The 19425-nt window shown below is 40.7% G+C and overlaps 1 protein-coding gene across 4 annotated transcripts in view; it reads left to right on the top strand.

Moving 5' to 3' along the window:
- The first annotated feature begins 7872 nt into the window (after positions 1 to 7872).
- Positions 7873 to 19425, top strand: part of APP (amyloid beta precursor protein) — a 325530-nt gene continuing 313977 nt past the window's right edge. For 2 of the 4 annotated variants that reach the window (XM_034793108.1, XM_034793091.1), the window contains exon 1: positions 7873 to 8050. In XM_034793108.1, coding sequence (XP_034648999.1) covers positions 7991 to 8050 — 60 coding nt within the window. In that variant the 5' untranslated portion in view covers positions 7873 to 7990. The remainder of the gene's footprint in view (positions 8051 to 19425) is intronic. The other 2 variants (XM_034793084.1, XM_034793098.1) reach the window with 2 other exon arrangements.

Here is a 19425-nt window from a genome sequence, read left to right as displayed (position 1 = left end):
CATAGAATCACTTGTAGGATTGTGACCAGAATCTGGGTCCAATGGAAGTCAATATAGAATCACCATGATTCAGCTCAGAATGCTTAATAAATCCTAGTACAATTACTTTTTGTTTTATCACTGTCCCTCCTCCCTCCCCCCCAAAAAAGGAGGGTTGGGGGGAGGAATTAGGCATCACATCTCAGGACATTCAAAACATATGCCACAAAGACAATATAAGATAGCTGGCATACTGTATGAGTACAAATACACATACGACTTAGACATTCTCAGCAACTTATTCTAACTGTTTAAAAATAATTACTACTCCCAAATAAATTCCAAACCTAAATTTTCTTTGAGAAAGATTTTGCATGGTGAAGAGTGACCTGCAACATCTAAGTGTGTTTTAATGAGTACACTATTTGTATTCTTATCTTGTTAATACCTGAGATGGTGAGGAAACAAGAGCATTAGAATGTCTTCCAGCTGCAGTATTTTATTGACACAGAGATCAGTCAGCACAAGGCCTAAAACATGCAGGGAGACTCATTGCATGCAGTGAAAAGAATGCAGTGAATGGTAGATCCGTTTTGCAGGGCACATTTGCATTCTGTAAGAAATGGGTAAACAAAATCAGGGACGGCAAATCAGAGTTAAACCAAGCAGAAGACACATTCTGAACATGGCTTCTGTTGAGATTGCATCAGCAACAATGGGCTCTACAGCTCAATATGTGCAACTGGGATAGGCATGCAATAATATTGTATTTGCATGGCACGTGGTAGTGTCCATACAAAAACACATGCTAATATCTGAGGACTTAGTCTTGTATACTTCCTTATTTATCTCATCTGTATGGCCTGCTTTTCTTGGAATTTAGGATTGTGTTCTCATTATTCACTCACCTCTATCACTTGTATTGTCTACATGCTTCAGCAGATACCATGAACTGTTCCTAACTCAGTGTTATGCAGAAGAGCGATCATTCACATATAAGCAGGTCACTATGGCTACTGGTTACCTATTATGTAAAGCAAGTCTGGTAGCCAAATATTAAGGCATCTTGCAGAATTCAGGCAAATATAGTCTCTTATATGGAACCTCTACCCTCAGTGAAGTCATCCCCACCCATGGTTGCTTCTCATATTGCAAACTTCCATGATCAGGTACAGTTTTCCTTTTCCTGTTTTGGAGTAAGTTTTATAGCATCTATTTCCTTTGCTCATGAGGTGACTCCAAAGAGCTCACAGACTCATAGACTGCAAGCTCAGAAGGGACCATCATGCTCAACCAATATACCCAGATCTTTCTCCTCCTCTGTCACTTCCAACTGATAAGTTCCCAGTTTATTGCAAAAAGTCTTGTTGTTTAGTCCCTAAATGTATGAACTTGCACTTTGCATTATTAAATTTGATCCCATTTCTATTACTCTTATTTATAAAGTCATCCAGATCTTCTTGTATGATATTCTGGTCCCAGTGGTGTAGTCAGGTGGAGCAAACAGGGCGGGCGGACATAAAAAAAGGCAGCACCCGCTGTGGTGCTTGTACTCACCGGGCAGCGCTCCGAGTCTTCAGCGGCACTTCGGCGGCAGGTCCTTCACTCACTCCAGGTCTTCGGCGGCACTGAAGGACCCGCCGCCGAAATGCCACTGAAGACCTGGAACGAGTGAAGGACCCACCGCCGAAGTGCTGCCGAAGACCCGGAGCGCCGCCCGGTGAGTACAAATGCTGCAACGGGTGGCGCCTTTTTTTATGTCCGCTCCCCCGTTCAGAGTAAAAATTAAAAAGGTGCCAAAATATTAAAAAGGCGCCACTTGTGCTCAGTGTGGGAGTGGCCGCTCCCCTTGCTCCCCCCAGCTACGCTACTGTCCGGTCCTCCTCTGTATTGGCTATCCCTCCTAACTTTGTGTCATCCACAAATTTTATTAGCACACCCCCACTCTTTGTGCAAAGGTCAGTAATAAAAATATTAAATAAAAGTGGTGCCAAGACTGATACCTGAAGAACTTCACTAGTAACCTCCCTCCAGCCTGTCAGTTCACCTTTCCGTATGACCCGTTGTAGTCTCCCCTTTAACCAGTTTCTTATCCATCTTTCAGTTCTCATATTAATCCCCATCTTCTCCAATTTAACTATTAATTTCCCGTGTGGAACTGTATCAAATGCCTTATTGAAATCCAGGTAGTTTAAATCTACTGAATTTCCTTTGTATAAAAAAATCAGTTATTTTCTCAAAGAAGGAGATCAGGTTGGTCTGGCACGATCTACCTTCTGTAAAACCATGTTGTTTTTTATCCCAAATACCATTCACCTCTATCTCCTTAACTACTTTCTCTTTCAAAATTTGTTCCAATACAATTGAGGTCAAACTAACAGGCCTGTAGTTTCCTGGATCACTTCCCCCCTGCCCTTTTTTAAAAATAGGAACTATATTAGCAATTTTCCAGTCATAGGTAGGGTACAACCCCCACATTTACAGAGTCATTAAAAATCCTTGCTATTGGACTTGCAATTTCACTTGCCAGTTCCTTTAATATTCTTGGATGGAGATTATCCAGCTCCCCGATTTAGGCCCATTAAGCTGTTTGAGTTTGACTTCCACTTTGGATATGATAATTTCTACCTCCATATTCTTATTCCCATTAGCCACCCTGCCACTACCCCTGTACTTTCTGACCTCCAAGAAACTGTTTCTGAAAGATAGTTACACAATGGCAAGTAGATTAATTTATAATTGTAACAGTTAAAGAGCCAGCATAAATTGTATGGGATTTCAATTACAATGAATTCTGTGCTGTTAAGAAATTCTGTTGGACAGGTCTGAAATGTACTTAGAAATTTTTCCCTACATTTTTGGAGCTGTGGAGAAATAATAATACAGGCTGGGACTGTAAATGAGCCTAAGGGAGTTAGGCACTCAAATCCTATTTAAATTCAATGGGATTTGGGAATTTATCTCCCTTAAATTAATTTGAAAATACTAACTTAGTGCATTTATTTTCTCTAAGTGAATTGCAAAAGAGGGTGGGCATTATAATTCCCAGTGGAGAAAATGAGGGACACCGAAGTGAAGTGACTGTAAGATAAGACAATGAATCAGTGGCAGAGTCTGGACCAGAACCCAGGTCTCCTGACTTAGAGCCCTCTACTCATCTTGAGAACAACTGAAGTCATCTCAATGAAGGTATTAGCTACATCTGCCCTATACTTAAAGTTGACTGAAGAAGCATCTATAATGTGAATAAAATATAGTTGGGAATGGGGCTAATAGCAGCATGAGGGATAATTTTATAACAGGGGGGAGAATAAGTCACCATGATTTGCACCTGACTGGATATCAGTCAGCAGATATAAGGAAATGTTATGCACACTGCACAATTAAAGGGGCACAGCTGAAGACATCTGGAAGTATTTTAATCGAATCCATGCACAAGAGGTCATTCTGCCTTCAGAATTCATGTATGACTCCTGCTTTTATAATTCTCTGATGTGAGATTTTGGCAAGCATCAAGGGAAAAATAGGCCTCACTGACAGTCTACTGTCTGATATTAAAATAATAGAATATTTTAAGTGTTGAGCCACTATAGTATATTTTCTAACAACCACCCCGTCTCCCTTCAGCTGTTATTTTGTATTTTCTTTTTTCTTTGGAGAGGGAGTAGATATTTAACAATCGCTCCTTTCTCCCAAGGCTGAAATAGCCCATATCTGTTCGACTTCTGGGCACAAAGCAAAGCCCATCTGTTTTTATTTTGTTTTTTGCCCTTGGCAAGTGAAGGTGTAGAAGGGGTAGAATGAAGTATTGGTTTACTTGTTTACTATTGGCTATATATGGATTTTGTTAGGGTGTGAAGCCAATTGGGATGTTTTAATATACTGTACAACAGGGGTAGGCAACCTATGGCACTCGTGCCGAAGGCAGCACGCGAGCTGATTTTCAGTGGCACTCACACTGCCCGGGTCCTGGCCTCCAGTCCGGGGGGCTCTGCATTTTAATTTAATTTTAAATGAAGCTTCTTAAACATTTTAGAAACCTTATTTACTTTACATACAACAATAGTTTAGTTATATATTATAGACTTATAGAAAGAGACCTTCTACAAATGTTAAACTGTATTACTGGCATGAGAAACCTTAAATTAGAGTGAATAAATGAAGATTCGGCACACCACTTCTGAAAGGTTGCCGACCCCTGCTGTACAATATTGTATATGATTTTAAGTAATGGCAAGGCTCTGAGCTTTTTGGATAAGAGCCTTTTGTTCTCTTAGAAAGTTCAATGAAAAAAATGTGTTTATTATTTGTTTTGTTGGGGAGGGTTGTCTATATGCAACAATATTTATATCTTAATATATTATTGTTATATATTTTTACTGTAAATCAATGTGACTCAGAGAGACAAGGCACACCACTTCAAAACAGTCAAACTATGAAGCTGGCATATAAATAGTATATCCACAACCTGCTATGAAAATAAAGTTGGCTAAGAAAGCTAAGCAATTTAAAAAAATCACTTCTGAGCATGTTCAGTAGTCATCTGCAAAGAATTAACATTTAATCAGAGCCCTTCCCACTTTGTAGTATCACCTGTGCACATTCGCCTTTGCTCAGTTGCTCAATTTTCAGTCTCTTAGCTATTGTGATGTGATAATTTCACTAGTTCCCCAGTTATCTTAGAGTTTTCTAGACTAGACCGAACCTGAATATCTATTCTAAAAAACTAATGGAGGGGGAAAAAATCTTTCAGGCCTTCTTTATATACCATGAAGGAGAAGGAAGAAAAGTGATGAGCACATTTTCTTTCCCTTTGCAGGTCATCTGCAAATTCTGTAGCACTCTAAACTAGTACTAAAAGGGCCCGCAGTGGTTATTGCCTTTCAGTATTGCTAACTTTATATTTCCTTATACTATATTATAAACTAACATTGCTGGGTTGGACAGGTGTGGACTGGCTGTAAATGTGAATACAATACATGTGTCATGCTTACAGGGCTAGCTGCACCTTTGATTTCTCTCTGAGTGCCCTTCCTCAGGTGTTAGGCCCCATATCATTATCCTTCTCAGGATGGAATTCTGTGTAAGCTCAAACGCTTGTCTCTCTCACCAACAGAAGCTGGTCCAATAAAAGATATTACCTCATCCACCTTGTCTCTTTAATATCCTGGGACTGACATGGCTACAACCACTCTGCATACAATGACTTACTATATGCATGTGTTTGTGAATATGTTAGATATAGCTGTTGGACACTGCAAATCTGTGTAGGATCTCATCTGCTATCTACCTGCCAGAGATCACTGAAATCAGCAAGTGTTATCAGAGCAATTCCCAAAAGCCCAGTGAGTCCCTCCATGTACTGCCTGCTCATTAGTTTGCGTGAGAAGGTTCATATTTGTATGAGGCTAAACTGCCTTCTAAATGTATGTGCTTGAATCTGAAATAAACCTGTGGAGTTAATATATTTTATTATTGTATCTATCCACCTTATAGAATGCTTCAGTTAAACTCATGTGGCATATATTTGGAGGGGTGGGATGGGAGGGTGTGTATGTGTTGTTTGGCTTGTGTAAAATAATTGATAAGCATGTCATAGCTGAACCTAATGTAGCTAATCTAACACTTGTTTATCGAGATGAGATTAGAGTGTATATCTCACAGAGTAAAATACAGGGACCATGTTCCATAGTTTGGAGCATAGGTACTAAAGCTCATTCCTGGCTAAATTCCCTTATCTTGTAGTATGGCCCAGGAAGGCAGAAAATGCCATGAGGGTCCTCTTGCAAAGTCTCTGATTGTTCAATCAGTGGGCGGGCTTTGCTCTTCGAAAGGCCCACCCACAAATCGTATGGATTCACATGAATCCAAGACCATCCACTGAGAGGCCCTGTGCCTGTGTGCCAGCTCTGTGGCTCTGGCCTTGATCTTTGATAAAGATGAGGCTCTGGCAGCAGAGCTTCAACTTTACCTCAAAAGGGGATAGATACCAACTTCAGTATAGAAACAGCAGAAAGGACACTACAGCCACAGGCTCTATTAACATCTTTTCCATATACAGGAGGTAGGGATAAATTATGTGGCTCCCTTCATTTGGCCTGGCCACTTCTCCACCCTATGTTGATTCCGGACCTATGGACTGGACTCTCGGGGTGGGGTGGGAGGGGGTGGGGGGGAGTTCCAGAGGAGTGGGTGGACACTGTTGCAGAGGCAGCTCCCGTCTGTGAGAAAGAGGAGATATGCAGGCAGAAGGTCTGTGTATGGATTTGGGGAAGCATGGTCACACCCAGAGATTTTAAATTGCAATTTAAACAAGCTGAAACCATTGACAGTTTTTAAGCCCATATACCTGCATTATGTCATAGAGGGAGATCGCCAGTATTGATGGTTTACAACAATAAGAAAACTCTTGAAATGAACATGAAATTTGATAAAGATAATGGTTGTACAAAACATTTGCTTCTAAATTTGAAAAACACTATAAAATTGTTTTTTGTGGGCTTTGGGGATAGGGGTTTATTAAAAATAGGATTAATTTTGAATGGATCACTTGGTTTTTTTGAAACTGTATGTGGTTGAAGATAACTTCACAACAAAATATGCAATTTTTCTGACTTTCACACATTTCAGTGTGAAACTATGATAAAGATTATCCATTTAGGCTTCCTTGCAGATTTATTATACACATTGTATTATACAATATTAATTCTGTTGAGGCAGCAAGAAAATACTTTTTCATCATATATGGGTCTTGGGCCCCAATCCTGCAAGCACTTACACCTGTGCCTAGCTTTACTCATGTGAGTCATCCTATAAATTCAAGCACAGATGCTGTAATTAGTAGTAAGCAATGGTGCCCCCTTATGGGTACAGCTATCCACCTACAAGGTATCAGTTGTAGAATTTTGGCCTTGTTCTTGTGTGTTTGTAGGACTGGGGTCTAGGGAATTGAACCTGTGCTTACCTACAGGATCTAGCACCCCAATAAGGTCGTTAGATCATGGTATAACTTATCAATATTTGAAGAGACTAGTTTAATATGACAACTAGCCAGTTTGTAAAAAAATGAATGAAGAGCAAAATTTCTCCAAATAACCTGCAGTTAACTTGTGAATGTGTGTTCGTGGAGACTTCACAAGCATTTTGGGGGTTATCTCTGTACATTTTATATATATTTAAAACAGGGATGACTGATCAGTCAACAAAGTACCCATAGGCATATGGACATTCTGTAAAAGATATCAGCAAAAACTGCTGCAGGCAGAGAATTACAATAGCTTTCGGAGCAAAGAAGATATCAGTGGTCCCAGAGCAGGTAAAAACATGTTCTAGTTACAAAGCATTAATACAAATCCAGCATCAGTTTCATGCCTGAACTCTACGTCCTAGGAGATGGGCTCCAGGACATAAAGAACTGCCCCTCCGACATGAGCAGCTAGCAAAGTGTGTCTTTTATTTGGATTTAATTTCGTTACAATGATGTGTGTTGTGCACCTCTGGCTGTGGCACAAGCAGCGGGTCTGGCAGCAATCTCACCAGACGGGTGATGCGAGGGAGGCAGAGCTAGGTGTCTCCCACATTGCAACAGAAAGGCAGTTTGCCGTCCTTAAAAATAACTCCCGCCTGGATCCTGCAGGAAATACAGAAGAGGAGTGGATCTGACACCGCTCTCACGCACAGAGGCCCCGCTCCCTCCCAGCTGGGGGAACGCAGACGGGCGTGCACTGTGCTCTGTGGCTGCGAGCCTGGGCGGGCAGGGAGTTTGCTAGGGCCCGGGCCGGCTGGCTGCGCTTTCCCCGGGCCTCCGCTAGGGGTCTCCCCGGGGTGTGTGCGCTGCCTCTGCCGCGGCTCTGGGTGGGCTGGGATATCAGCTGACTCGCGCTCGCGCCGGAGCTCGGCTGGTGCTGCCGCAGCTCACTCCGATTCCCCGGCAGCGGCAGCGGCGGCGGCTGGCAGCGAGCGCGCGGATTTACAGCCAGACCCCCGTCACCTCGCTGGTCCCCCCGAGGCGATGCTGCCCCATTTAGCGCTCCTCCTGCTGGCCTGCTCCTGCACGGCCCGGGCTGTCGAGGTAAGGGGCAGGCGGGCGGGGGGCTGCCACTCTCCTCCCTCCTGCTCGGCTTCCCGGAGCCTTTGTCTGCGGAGAGGCCAGAGCCGCCCCTGTAGCCGGAGGGCTCGGCCACATCCAGGCGCCGCAAAGGTGGGCGAAGGGAGCCTTGCCTGTTTCCCGAATGAAGGGGCTGGGCTCCCCCATCCACCCCCCCGCTCCGTGGCCAGGCTCCCCTCCCACCGCTGAACAATGGGCTTCTCCAGCTGAGCAGTGCAGGGAACAAAAGGGGGTGGGGGGAGCAGGCTGCGAAGTGCCGTGCACCGACCGCAGCCCCTGCGCGCCTCCGGCTTGCTGCTGGGTTTCATTGTGTGCAAGCTCTCCGCCCCGGGGGTGCGGGAGACATCGCCCGGGGGTGGTGCGGCAATGCCCGCCCCTTGCCCGGGGAGGGAGGGTGGACGGGGGCCGGGATACTCCTCCTCGGTGGGGACAGCGGGAACAATCGTGCATCCTCTGGGGCGGAGATGCCCCGCGGCGCACGGACCGCTGGGGAGCTTGGAGCAACGCCCGGCGCTTTGTTCCCGGCTAACTTCGGCGGCGCTGCCCCCGTGGGGTGGGGGGACAGGAGAGAGCTCCCCCCACCCCTCCGTGATGCAGGCGATGAGTAGCGGGGGGCGAGTGTCCCTCGCAGGGCAGGGTCCCCGGGGAGGCGCCTGCTCCTGGAGCCCGCGCGCTGCGGCGGCGCCCGGGCAATCCCCTCCTGCCCAGCCCCCGGGAAACAAAGCTTCGGCGCCTCCGCCGGGCGGAGCTGCGCCTTCCCCGGCCTCTGTGGGCCGGGTCCCCGCGGAGAGGCTGCCTTACCTCCGCCTGCTCCTGGCGAGGAACAGGGAGGTTTCATGCCCCCGGGCTCTGCTCAGGTGGGCTGGGAGCAAGGGACATCCGCTGGGGGGTGGGCGGGGAGGAGACTCCTTCTCCCGGCTTTGCAGGGGGAAGGCGTTGGACCCGCGCGTGTGGAGCCGGGCTGTGGGGGGTTTTCTCGGCCGGGCGGGTATAGGGCCCGGTGCCGGCAGGGTTGGGGCGAGCGGAGATTAAGAGCGAGAAGATGGCGCCTCTGCAGTGCAGCAAAGACAGGCTGTCATGAAAGCTGCAGCCTGGAGAAATCCCCCCACCGCTAGGTGTTTAACAACTCTCGCTTCCATTCATGTCCCTGCCCAGCAGGCAGCCAGTGCTGCATGCAGCATGGCCATGCCTGCGAGCAGGAAAAACACCCAGCACAATGTTGGGGGGCCGCCACTCAGTCCCCGTTAAAACTAATACCCTCGTGTACTCTTCTTTCCCTACGGTAACTTTCTGTTTTCCTCCCTCTCCCTTCTTAATTATTGCCATGTAATTCCAAGGATGGGAGGGTTCCCTTGTGAAAAACATCCCAGCACCATGCACACAGGTTAGCAAAGGTGTGACAGCTTTGCTGTTGTGCTGAGCTTTTGTAGATGCTCCCTGTGAAGGGAACTGTGGATGGGTAGAAAGAAGAATTTAATATGTTTTAGCTCCTTCGGAATTGAGGAGGTTCTGAAAAGAGAGAAGGAATCTTAACTTAATTTCTTAAATAGGGTTTATTGTATACACAATGAGTCTTAGTGGGTAACAAATGCAGGTGCAGCTTGGTTGCTCCCCTTCATACAAAATCAGGACAGAGTCATCTTCTGATCTTTTTCTGTTCTTTTTTTTTTTTTTTTTTTCTCAAACCTTTCCTTCAAAGGCACGGGTTCTCCCTCTCTGAATAAAGCAATTTATTTCCTTGCTAGGAAGGAGGAATTCAAGGAATGGGAGTGTAATAAAAACAAACAACAAGCGCAGTCTAAACAGTCAAGCAAAAACCTATTGACTGTCCTTCAGCAATGAACCACCAATCTTTATTTCCCGGGGGGGCCCTTCAGAATAGCTTACTCTCCATAGATGAGATGAGTCAGGAACACTTTAAAAAAAAAAAACAAAAAAAAACTTCTCCTGAAATAGTTAATAAGAAAATACATAGAACTCAAACGTTAACATTGTTACATGGGTTTAAAATGAAAGAGCTTTAGATTCAGGGTCTGATCTTGTAAACACTTCCTGCGGAGTGTAGCTCTTACAACTGAGAGTGATCTTAGGGAAGCTTGCAGGATTAATTTTTAAATGGTTTGGATTTTGTCAACTTGATTCAATCCAATATTGTTTTAAATATGAATGAATTAAATCTCCACCTAGGTGCTATTATCTGAAAACTAAAATAAGGTTACACATAGAGACAGAAACCTGGAGGTAGAAGAAGAGGGCATCTTTATTTTGCTAAAATACTGTCTTGGGCTCTGATCCTGCAAACAGTTATGCATGTGAATAATTCTCCATGAAGACTGCAAGAGTAGTCCCGCTCACATGTATAAGTGCTTGTAGAATCAGGAACTCGGATTTTATATCAGTTTTGTTTCTATGGGAAAGATTAATTGTATCCAGTTTTAGGAGCCCTTCCCTCACCCATCTTTTTAGTGCTATCTGCTGAAGAGCGATATTCTGCATTTTCAGCATGTCACTTTGTCTTGAAATAATTCTTTAAATCAAGAATATCGTTGTATTCGCAGAGAGTCCCTGTTTTATTCAGTAACCCATATTACATGGAATTTGCAATGTAATTTGAGTTTAATTGCCAGGCATTGTAGACATTTTGTTTTTAATAGCATTCAGCATAGGAAAAGGCCTTAAATTATCTTCATATGGTCAAAAATATACCTCTGCAAACCTGATACTATAGTATTTTTAATGAGTTACTTCAGTGTATTATCAGAAACACTTGAGGATGGAAGAAGTTGGGGAGAGAGGGTGAGTTGGAGAAGACAGAATTTACCTCAGTTGAAATGGCTGTTTGTTCCTATCTGAGAGTTTGCTGCTTGCTTTAGAGTCTTTTAAAATCTTTCTTCTAGGAATAGAAGTTTTTCTCCTACAGTTTAAAATTGCTTTTGGAATTCATAAAGTAGCAGAAATTTCTGCAGTTCTTGTTTAAGAAATCTTCCCTGTCCTATGTTTTTGGGGTGGGAGTTGGAGAGGGGGAAGTAGATGTTAGGACAAGGAGGAGAAATTATTTGAAATGGCACATTGAGGAGAATACCTATCTTATCCAGATATATTAAGGGTTCTTGAAACATTTAAAAAAAAATGCAGTCCTTATTACAAGTGCACTGACCTTATACTTGTTTAAGTAACTTTTTTGTTTCATCCCGTGTGACTGACTTGTGTTGAAGAATGTAAGCTCTATTAAGCAAAAATGTCATGAGTATGAACAAGTGATATACCTGTTCATAAGCCGAATATTTTTGGTAAAAAAGTGAAGCATCAAAGAGCGGGAGTCGGCTTATAAATGGGTCTACACCAAAATTTGATGATTTTAAACTCTGTGGAATCATTGAATTGAATATCTAATACATTTAGTTTTGTTCACCTGGAGCATCTGCTGGCATGGAGCCCCTCAGCTCCCTGTGGCCGCGGTTCGCCGTTCCCAACCAACCACTTCCCGCAGTTCCCATTGGCTGGGAATGGCGAACCGTGGCCACAGGGAGCTTATGGGCTCCATGCCTGCAGACGCTCCAAGTAAACAAAATGTCCCAAACCGCCAGTGGCTTACCCTGACAGGCTGGGAGCCAAAGTTTTCCAACCCCTGAAATTTAGGGTTGGCTTATGAAAGGGTCATACAGTTTTTGCTATTTTTACCTATCCATTTTGGGGGGGTTGGCTTATAAACGAACGGGCTAATGAACGAGTATATATGGTATATAGTTGGAAAGCCATTTCTGCTTCTAATTATCATGCTCTTGAATAGATATTTTGTCGGTTACCTATTTCCACTAATTGTCTGATTTCAATAAATTCACACAATCAGGCACAATTAAGTTGTCTTCCTGAATTTCTTAGTGAACAATCTCATTTTATTAGCTGAGATTTTCTTTTTTAATTAGAGCATTAGTGGAAATATCAAGATTTCGCTCAGCTCTGTTTTAAATGCTCTAGTTGTTCCAATGTTATTTACAAGTGAGGTTGTTCTAGCATATTAATAAAACTAAAATTAAGATGTTTAAACAGGTTGTACTTTTTTCATTTGGTATGTTAGCCCTTAGAAAGTTATTGCAGTTAATAAAAATACAAAACATTTATTACCTAACAAAATTCTTGACATAGTGACTTGTAGAATTTTCTCCCCAGACCTCTCATTTATTTTAAGGAAGAAGATAGCTGTTGGGATTTTTTTGTTAATGGTTTGTGTTTTTTAAAAAAAGAAACTCCAAAAAACCCAACCTGTTTAAAGGAAAGACATCAATTTGAAATCTAGACAGTAATTAAAACAAAACAAACATCTAAATTATTTGCTGTACCTGCTCCTGTGTCCCCTGAAACCAAAGTTTATAGTTAACAAACCTTTTGAAATTTCTTAACCCCCTCCCCCCCAAAAGAAACACCTAAAACACTTTTTTTCTGTTACTGTCAAAGACCTACCTCAAGAAGAAAAAACAATTATATAGGGGAAACAGTGAAATTGGTTGTACACGTGATGCTGGCCATTCAAATAGTAAAAGATAACTTGTTCTCTAATCTCATTTATAGTAATGTTACTAAGCAATAGGTAAAGAATATTCTCACACTTTTTTCTATGAGACAAAGAGGCCGAGGTCACTTTTTGTAGTTCACAAGCTTGTATTTTTCACAACAGAAGTTGGTCCAATAAGAGATATTACCTTGCCCATCTTGTCTCTCTTATTATATCCTGGAACCAACACAACTACAGCATCACTACAAACTACTTTTAAGAGACACTTTCTGGAGAAAGATTATAAATTACTTCACGTTTTCATAAAACAAACTAAAAGAGAGTGGAAATACGAAGTGAGGTGTCAAGAATTTGAAGCAAATTCTTTGCCAAAGGGTGCTTGTGCAGTAGATCAGATGATCTTTCTTTATTCTATGCTGGCTGGCCAGTGTTTTGTGCAAGTTTTATGCTAAAGTGTTACAGACTCTCATAGCATGACTTCATGAAGGTTTATTCTCTTTGATCTTTGCATTTGTGTTAAGTATTTAGTTGTGAAAGTTAAACATGGGGCATATTTAGTTTGTGTGTACGATCTTTGAAGAAAAACAAACATTTTCCTTCTATTGTAGTCTTTTTAGAGTATGAAGCACCACGAAATAGTTCCATAACTTAGCAATTGTGTATAACTGATTAACTGGCAACTTTATTTTTACTGACTGATTTGTTTTCGAACATCTCTGTGAAATAATGTCCACAAGATGTTTGTTGCAGATAGATGTGATCCAAATGTTCTGTTGACCAACTAAGTTTCCGTATGTCTCAAATGGTTGATTTTTTTTTTTTAAAGAGTATCTTTAAACTTAAATTATGTTTGTTTCTCTTTTATCTACTCAGTCAGTTGTTTCTCCCCTTACATCATCTTACTGTAAAATTCAGAATTCCCTAATTTGCAAAATATAAGGTTACTTGCACACATTCTTCCTGGAGATTTTTAATTCTTCACTGTTTTTCATCCCAATCCTGCTCCCCTCTCTCAAAACAAAACAAATCAAGAGAACAATAGCAAAAAAATTGGAATAACATTCTCCCAGTTAACATCTGAAGAGTTGCTAGCACTGCATGTGGGTTTTTACTAAATATTTATTAGTAAGTATTTTGTTAAGTAAATTGTAAGAACATACAACGAATAGGAGTAACTCTAGACTACTGATAAGAGTATAATTGGGTTTATATATGGTAATATGTTCATCTAGTGTGGTGTCTGTCATGCTTTTAACACTTAACTCTGCAACTGTTTGTTATTGGATTTAAATTCTTGGGATTTTGGAAAAATCCTTGGTATAAGAAGATTACAAGTGAAGCAAATTAAAGAATACTGTGTTACTTTCTGTTAGCTGTTAGAACATGTTCTTATATGATATGAGTTCACAAATTGCTGCCAGTCTGAAGAATGTCAATATCTGGAGAGAAAAACAGAAAAAATGAGAGCCTAAAGCAATATTGTGTGAAAGAAACTTTTAATGGAAAAGTCAAAAATGTTTTCTTATTGTTCGATAAAAGAATATAATCAGGGTTGCATGATTCTACAGTCACAGAATTTGCTGAGGAATCTACCTTTTTACCCATACTTTGCTGCAAACTTGTCTCTATTTTAAGATTTCATGGTTTTTAAAAACATATTTTCTAGTACTTTGGTGGCAGTACCAAAGGCGTTGAGAACTTGAACCAGCTGTGCTGATGGAGAGTTTTCAGACAGCCTGAAATAATAGCTCAGTGAAGTGAACCATCCCTTACATCTTAATGTGCTGTTGATTCTGAAACCTACAGATGGCAATTTAAGCATCAGTATTGCTAACAACTTGGGCAGAAATATCCATTCTAGCCTCCTTAGCCTATGATCCTGAACAGCTTCTGCCTTCGCTTGGTTCCAAAAAGCTCCAGTGGCATCATGTCCAGTTTCTAAAACCTCTTTCCTTTCCCCTGAGCATTCCATGAAGTGGCTGAATGGTCAGTATACAAATCTGCATCACATAGACAATGTAGGAAAAGTGTAAACTAAATTGAAATGATGGACCCTGCCCCAGACAGCTCACAGATCAAATCTGTAGCATGCAATTAGAGAGTGGGCTGGAATGAAAAATGTATCTCTTTTGCATAAAATGTGGTCATTTTGACACTGCAGTTGTCTAAAGAATGTACAATAGAGGACATTCTGTTATTGGAAGATGGTAAATTCAAATCTAGTAAAAGGAAACACGTTTCCACGTAATTCATGGTTAAACTCTGGAACTCATCGACACAATATATAATCAAGGCCAAGGTCTTAAGAGGATTCAGAAAAGCATTATCCATTCACATGAATAACAAGAATATCCAGTTGTTAAATTAAAGTACTTAAGAGAAGTAATCCCTTTTGAAGGGACATAAATCTTCAAGTCTTGGCACATTAGCCAGTCTGTATCTATTGGGGCTTATAAGTAAACTTAGTTTCTTGGAATTTTACAAACATTGGGCAACAGAATTGTGACCTATAGGACTACATAACGAACTCAAGTTAAGTTTGGGTAATGTAGTTGTTCATGGTTAAGAAACTCACAAGCAGAAGAAGAGCTCTTTCTAGCTTGAGAGTTTATACCTTCCACCAACAAAAGTTGGTCCAATAAAAGATATTACCTCACCTACCTTGTCTCCCACTAGTATATGACTATCCTTTTTCTCCTGAGCATTTTCTCCTCTTCCACTTTCAGAAATTAGAATTAGAAATTACCACTGAGCAAAGATGAAGCAAGAGAAATAGGCCAACCACTGGGAATTATTTCAAAGCCTACCCCTAGTCTATGGTTGCATCATCTGTGTTCCTAAAGCATGTTTGCTGTTACCTTTTCAGCTGAATGGCAAACAGGAGAGGGCTGGTGCTGGAGAAGAGAGAGACTGTTTTATGCTAAACAATATTAAAGAATCTCAAGCCTTGTAATTAAAACCTAGCCCAAGAGCATGGGCTAACCAAAGAACTGTTTTATTGTCCTGATTCTCTTTCACTTCCAGACTTGCTCTTGTTCTCAGATGCCATGGCATAGTTTTGAGACAGAAACTTTGTGGTGGATTTTGTGTTTACAGCAACAGCTAACTTCAATTATTTTTAAACTTCAGTTATAAATACCTTTTATATAACTGAGATATTACAGTAAGCCTGAAATGTGGAACATTATGATAATGCAGTCACTTATTACCATACGTCTTTGCATCATTAAAAGAGATTTTTGATGGAGTCCACTTGCTTCTCAGTTCTTGCTTTCTTTTCTTAAATGGCAAAATGATTCAGTAATAACATTAGTTGTTAAAGATTTATTAAAATAGAAACTAACATCTTATTTTCTAAAATTTAAAGTGAATGTAATCATAAGTATGCTCCGGAAAGCGCTCCCATGGTTTTAGCCCAGAAAAAAACAAGCAGAACACACACACACACACACACACACACACACACACACTCTCTCTCTCTCTCTCTCTCTCAACTAAGCATACACTTATGCACAGTTTTGGGGGAAAGTAAACTACAGAAAAGAAGTGCAGGAGTAATTTGGAATGGAAAAAGAAACCCCCAATCATAATGACTGTATGGTAAGTCAGAGAACATAAAGAAGTCAGTGGTTGTAAGATGAACAAACCAGAATAGTTATAGGTATTATAAATGAACTTGAAGTAATTAGTCCAGATTGTGGATAAATAGTAATTGACTTGTAATATGAGTTGTGAGTTAGTCCATGAAGGTTTGCAATTTTTCTTAATACACTTCATCAAGATCAGTAATAACATCCTAATACTAGATAGTTTTGAGTGTCATTTTCTGCAATTTTGCAGTTTCACTATGTGTGGCTTCCCTCCCCAGCCTTTTTTAATCCAGAGCTGAGTAAAATTGCTTTTTAATGTCAGTATTTTCAATTTTCTTTAGTGTTTTGGAGCATCCACTAAGACCTTCTGATAACTTGTTCAGCTGTTTGTGCCATTGCACTATTATTCTTGAAGGGATAGTGTTTATAAAACTGTATATTGTTAACAATAACAGACTATTAAAACTGATAATTTTAGGTCTCCAGTTTACTTGTCTTTGTGTCAGTTATGCCAACTCCTGGAGTTCTATCACAAGTTACTTGATCTTTCTTAAAAGTCCCAACTCCTGGGGTTATGTGATTATGTGAGATTCTCAGATTTAATTAAAAAGAGAGAGTTTCTGACCCTTGTGTTTGTGAGAAAAGCATGAAAATCTGAAGACTAAATGCTCAAAAAACCTGAAGGCAAATAAAGGACCCTGTATGGTGGTGGTTTTTTTTTTTTTTTTTTTTTTTTTTTTAAATGTCCCACCTCTTTAGCCACTCAGTTTATATAGTGAAAATCATTGCTTCTGTTTATAGTCATTGTTTGCTTCTTGGTGCTGCCTTGTTAATTTTCAAGACTTCCAGGCAATGTTTGTTTTAAAAAAACAGCTGTTTTCACTATAATGTAATAGATTTATTTTCCCCAGAATTGTTTTGTGCTTTTAAATTGATAATTTTCCTTTCAAAATCTGGTCAGAAAGATGCCACAACTCCTAACTGTTTCATAAAACTGTCTTAGACTAGTTATAATTTAAGATGATCTCCTTGCCATTTGAACCTACATTAAAACAAAGTTTTGCATAGGAATTGTCATACTGGATGAGACCAATGATGATCATCATTTTTAGCAGTGGCCAATATCGGACGCTTCACAGGAGAGTGTTAGAACACTCATCGTTCATGCTATAGGTGGGATGGCAAGGTTCTTTTATTTATCCATGCTGTTAGCAAGTGTTGGAACCATGCAGAAAGTGGCTGACTGACTCCTGCTGACTCACTGTAGCAGATATGATTCATTAACTCCACTCTGATTATAAGGAAGGTTGAAATGTCCCTTTGGGAAAAGGGAACTAAGGTCTGGGACGGAAGCATTTGCAAGGAAATCTTAGGAATAGCCAAGCTTGGAGAGATAACTTAGGCTGATGTACAAGGTGGAGCAATTTAAATCATGGCAATTTACTGTGATGATTTAATGTATTTGATTTTTTGTTAATGATGGATTTAAATGAGTCTGAGGCTAAAACTAATTTGAAAATTTGTGCTATTTTAGATTAAAATTTATAAAGATTATAAATACCACTTGGTAGGTTATGTGTTTGAATTTTACAAACTGGCTATTGGCAAGGACAGAATATTCACAGTTAAGGCACCGAGCCTGCAAACACAGAAAGAAGCAGGTGTGTAACTTCAATCACATGAATAGTCCTATTGACTTCAAATTGTGTTTAAAGTTAAGCATGTGCATAAATGTTTGCAGCATGAGGGGCTAAAATTATATTTTTAGTTGAAGCTTTTTTTCATAGAATAAAATCTGCCATTTCCAAATGAATTTATTTTTAACAATGAGAAGTCCAGACTTGTAAAACAACTATGTTACACACAGGCCAAATATAAAATAAGACCCGAAACGTTCGATTCCGTAAACCCATATTTAGGGCGTGTCTTCACTGGCAGTGTTAAAGCGCTGCCGTGGCGACGCTTTAATGTGGCTTGTGTAGTTGCCCAGCGCTCTTAAAAAACCCGTCTCCACGGGGGGCGTAGCTACCAGCACCAGTGCACTGTCTACACTGGCACTTTACAGCGCTGAGACTTTCAGTGCTCGGGGGGTGTTTTTTCACACCCCTGAGTGAGAAAGTTGCAGTGCTGTAAAGTGCCAGTGTAGATGAGCCCAAAGTCACTTAAAGATAGGATTTTTAGAGCCACCTGGCTTAGAAACACAAGTCCCATTGACTTCAAGCTGCAAGATCTGATGGGACAATAGCTTGTTCATTTCCGATTTCTTGCCTTGTGGAAGTTCAACATATCACAAGGTGGTGTTGATTGCAAGTACAGCTCAGGATATTTGACGGTGATTTTGGTGTTTTGAATTTGTCGTGTTCTCACAGTAAAGATGCTAATGAAGCCTTGAACGTTTCTTTTTCAGCATAGATGAGCATCTTGTGTTTGAAAGTTCTTGATAGAAACAATTCTCTCATATGAAATCTGAAATTCTGCTAACAGGAAACTAATTAAGGAAAGAACTACAAAACATCCACTTTAGCAATGTAAGACTATAAAATGGGGAAGCTAGTCAAGAATTAGCAACATCTAAATAAAAAATAGCTTTTCAAAACAATAGAAATAATTTTTATGCACTGATGAGGTATGTATCTGTTTTGAGTTAGAGATGAAACCAGACCCCAGGAAGAGGGTAAGTTTGGACTATATCCAGTGCCTGTGAGATTCTTTGCTGTACAGGTTGGGAACTCCATCTGCTTGCATATCGTCATCTTAGGTCCATGCAATGTTTTTTTGAAAAATCCGTTTTTCTTTGTTTGCTGTGTTGGTCCCAGGATATTGGAGAGATAAGGTGGATGAAGTAGTATCTTTATTGGTCCAACTTTGTTCTTTTTAAATAGTTTCATTGAGTTGTTTAGATAGCTGTTGCTCTCCTGAGTAAGAATTTCTTTATCTTCTTGAGTGTTGAGCTATATGTCCAAGTCTCTGCATCTGCCCCCTCCCATCCCCCCAAAAATATTAAGATGAATGCTGATCATTAAGAAATATATACTGTAGCTCACATAGAAGATGTTCAGGTATTTTCTTTAAGAACAATGGAGACATTCAAATGGTCGTCTTACATTTTGGGAGTGTTACTTTTTAACCAAAATTCAGACTAGATATTAAAAGCTGAATTTCTTGAATTGTTAGTGACAAATTCCATTAAAACAAAGTATTTAATATTCAAGGAATGTTTTGTGTTAGGAATCATA

This window comes from Trachemys scripta, chromosome 1 (assembly GCF_013100865.1).
Source record: "Trachemys scripta elegans isolate TJP31775 chromosome 1, CAS_Tse_1.0, whole genome shotgun sequence".
Taxonomy (NCBI): Eukaryota; Metazoa; Chordata; order Testudines; family Emydidae; genus Trachemys; species Trachemys scripta.
The sequence above is the reverse complement of the archived record's forward strand: the minus strand, read 5'-3'. Positions and strand labels throughout refer to the sequence as shown.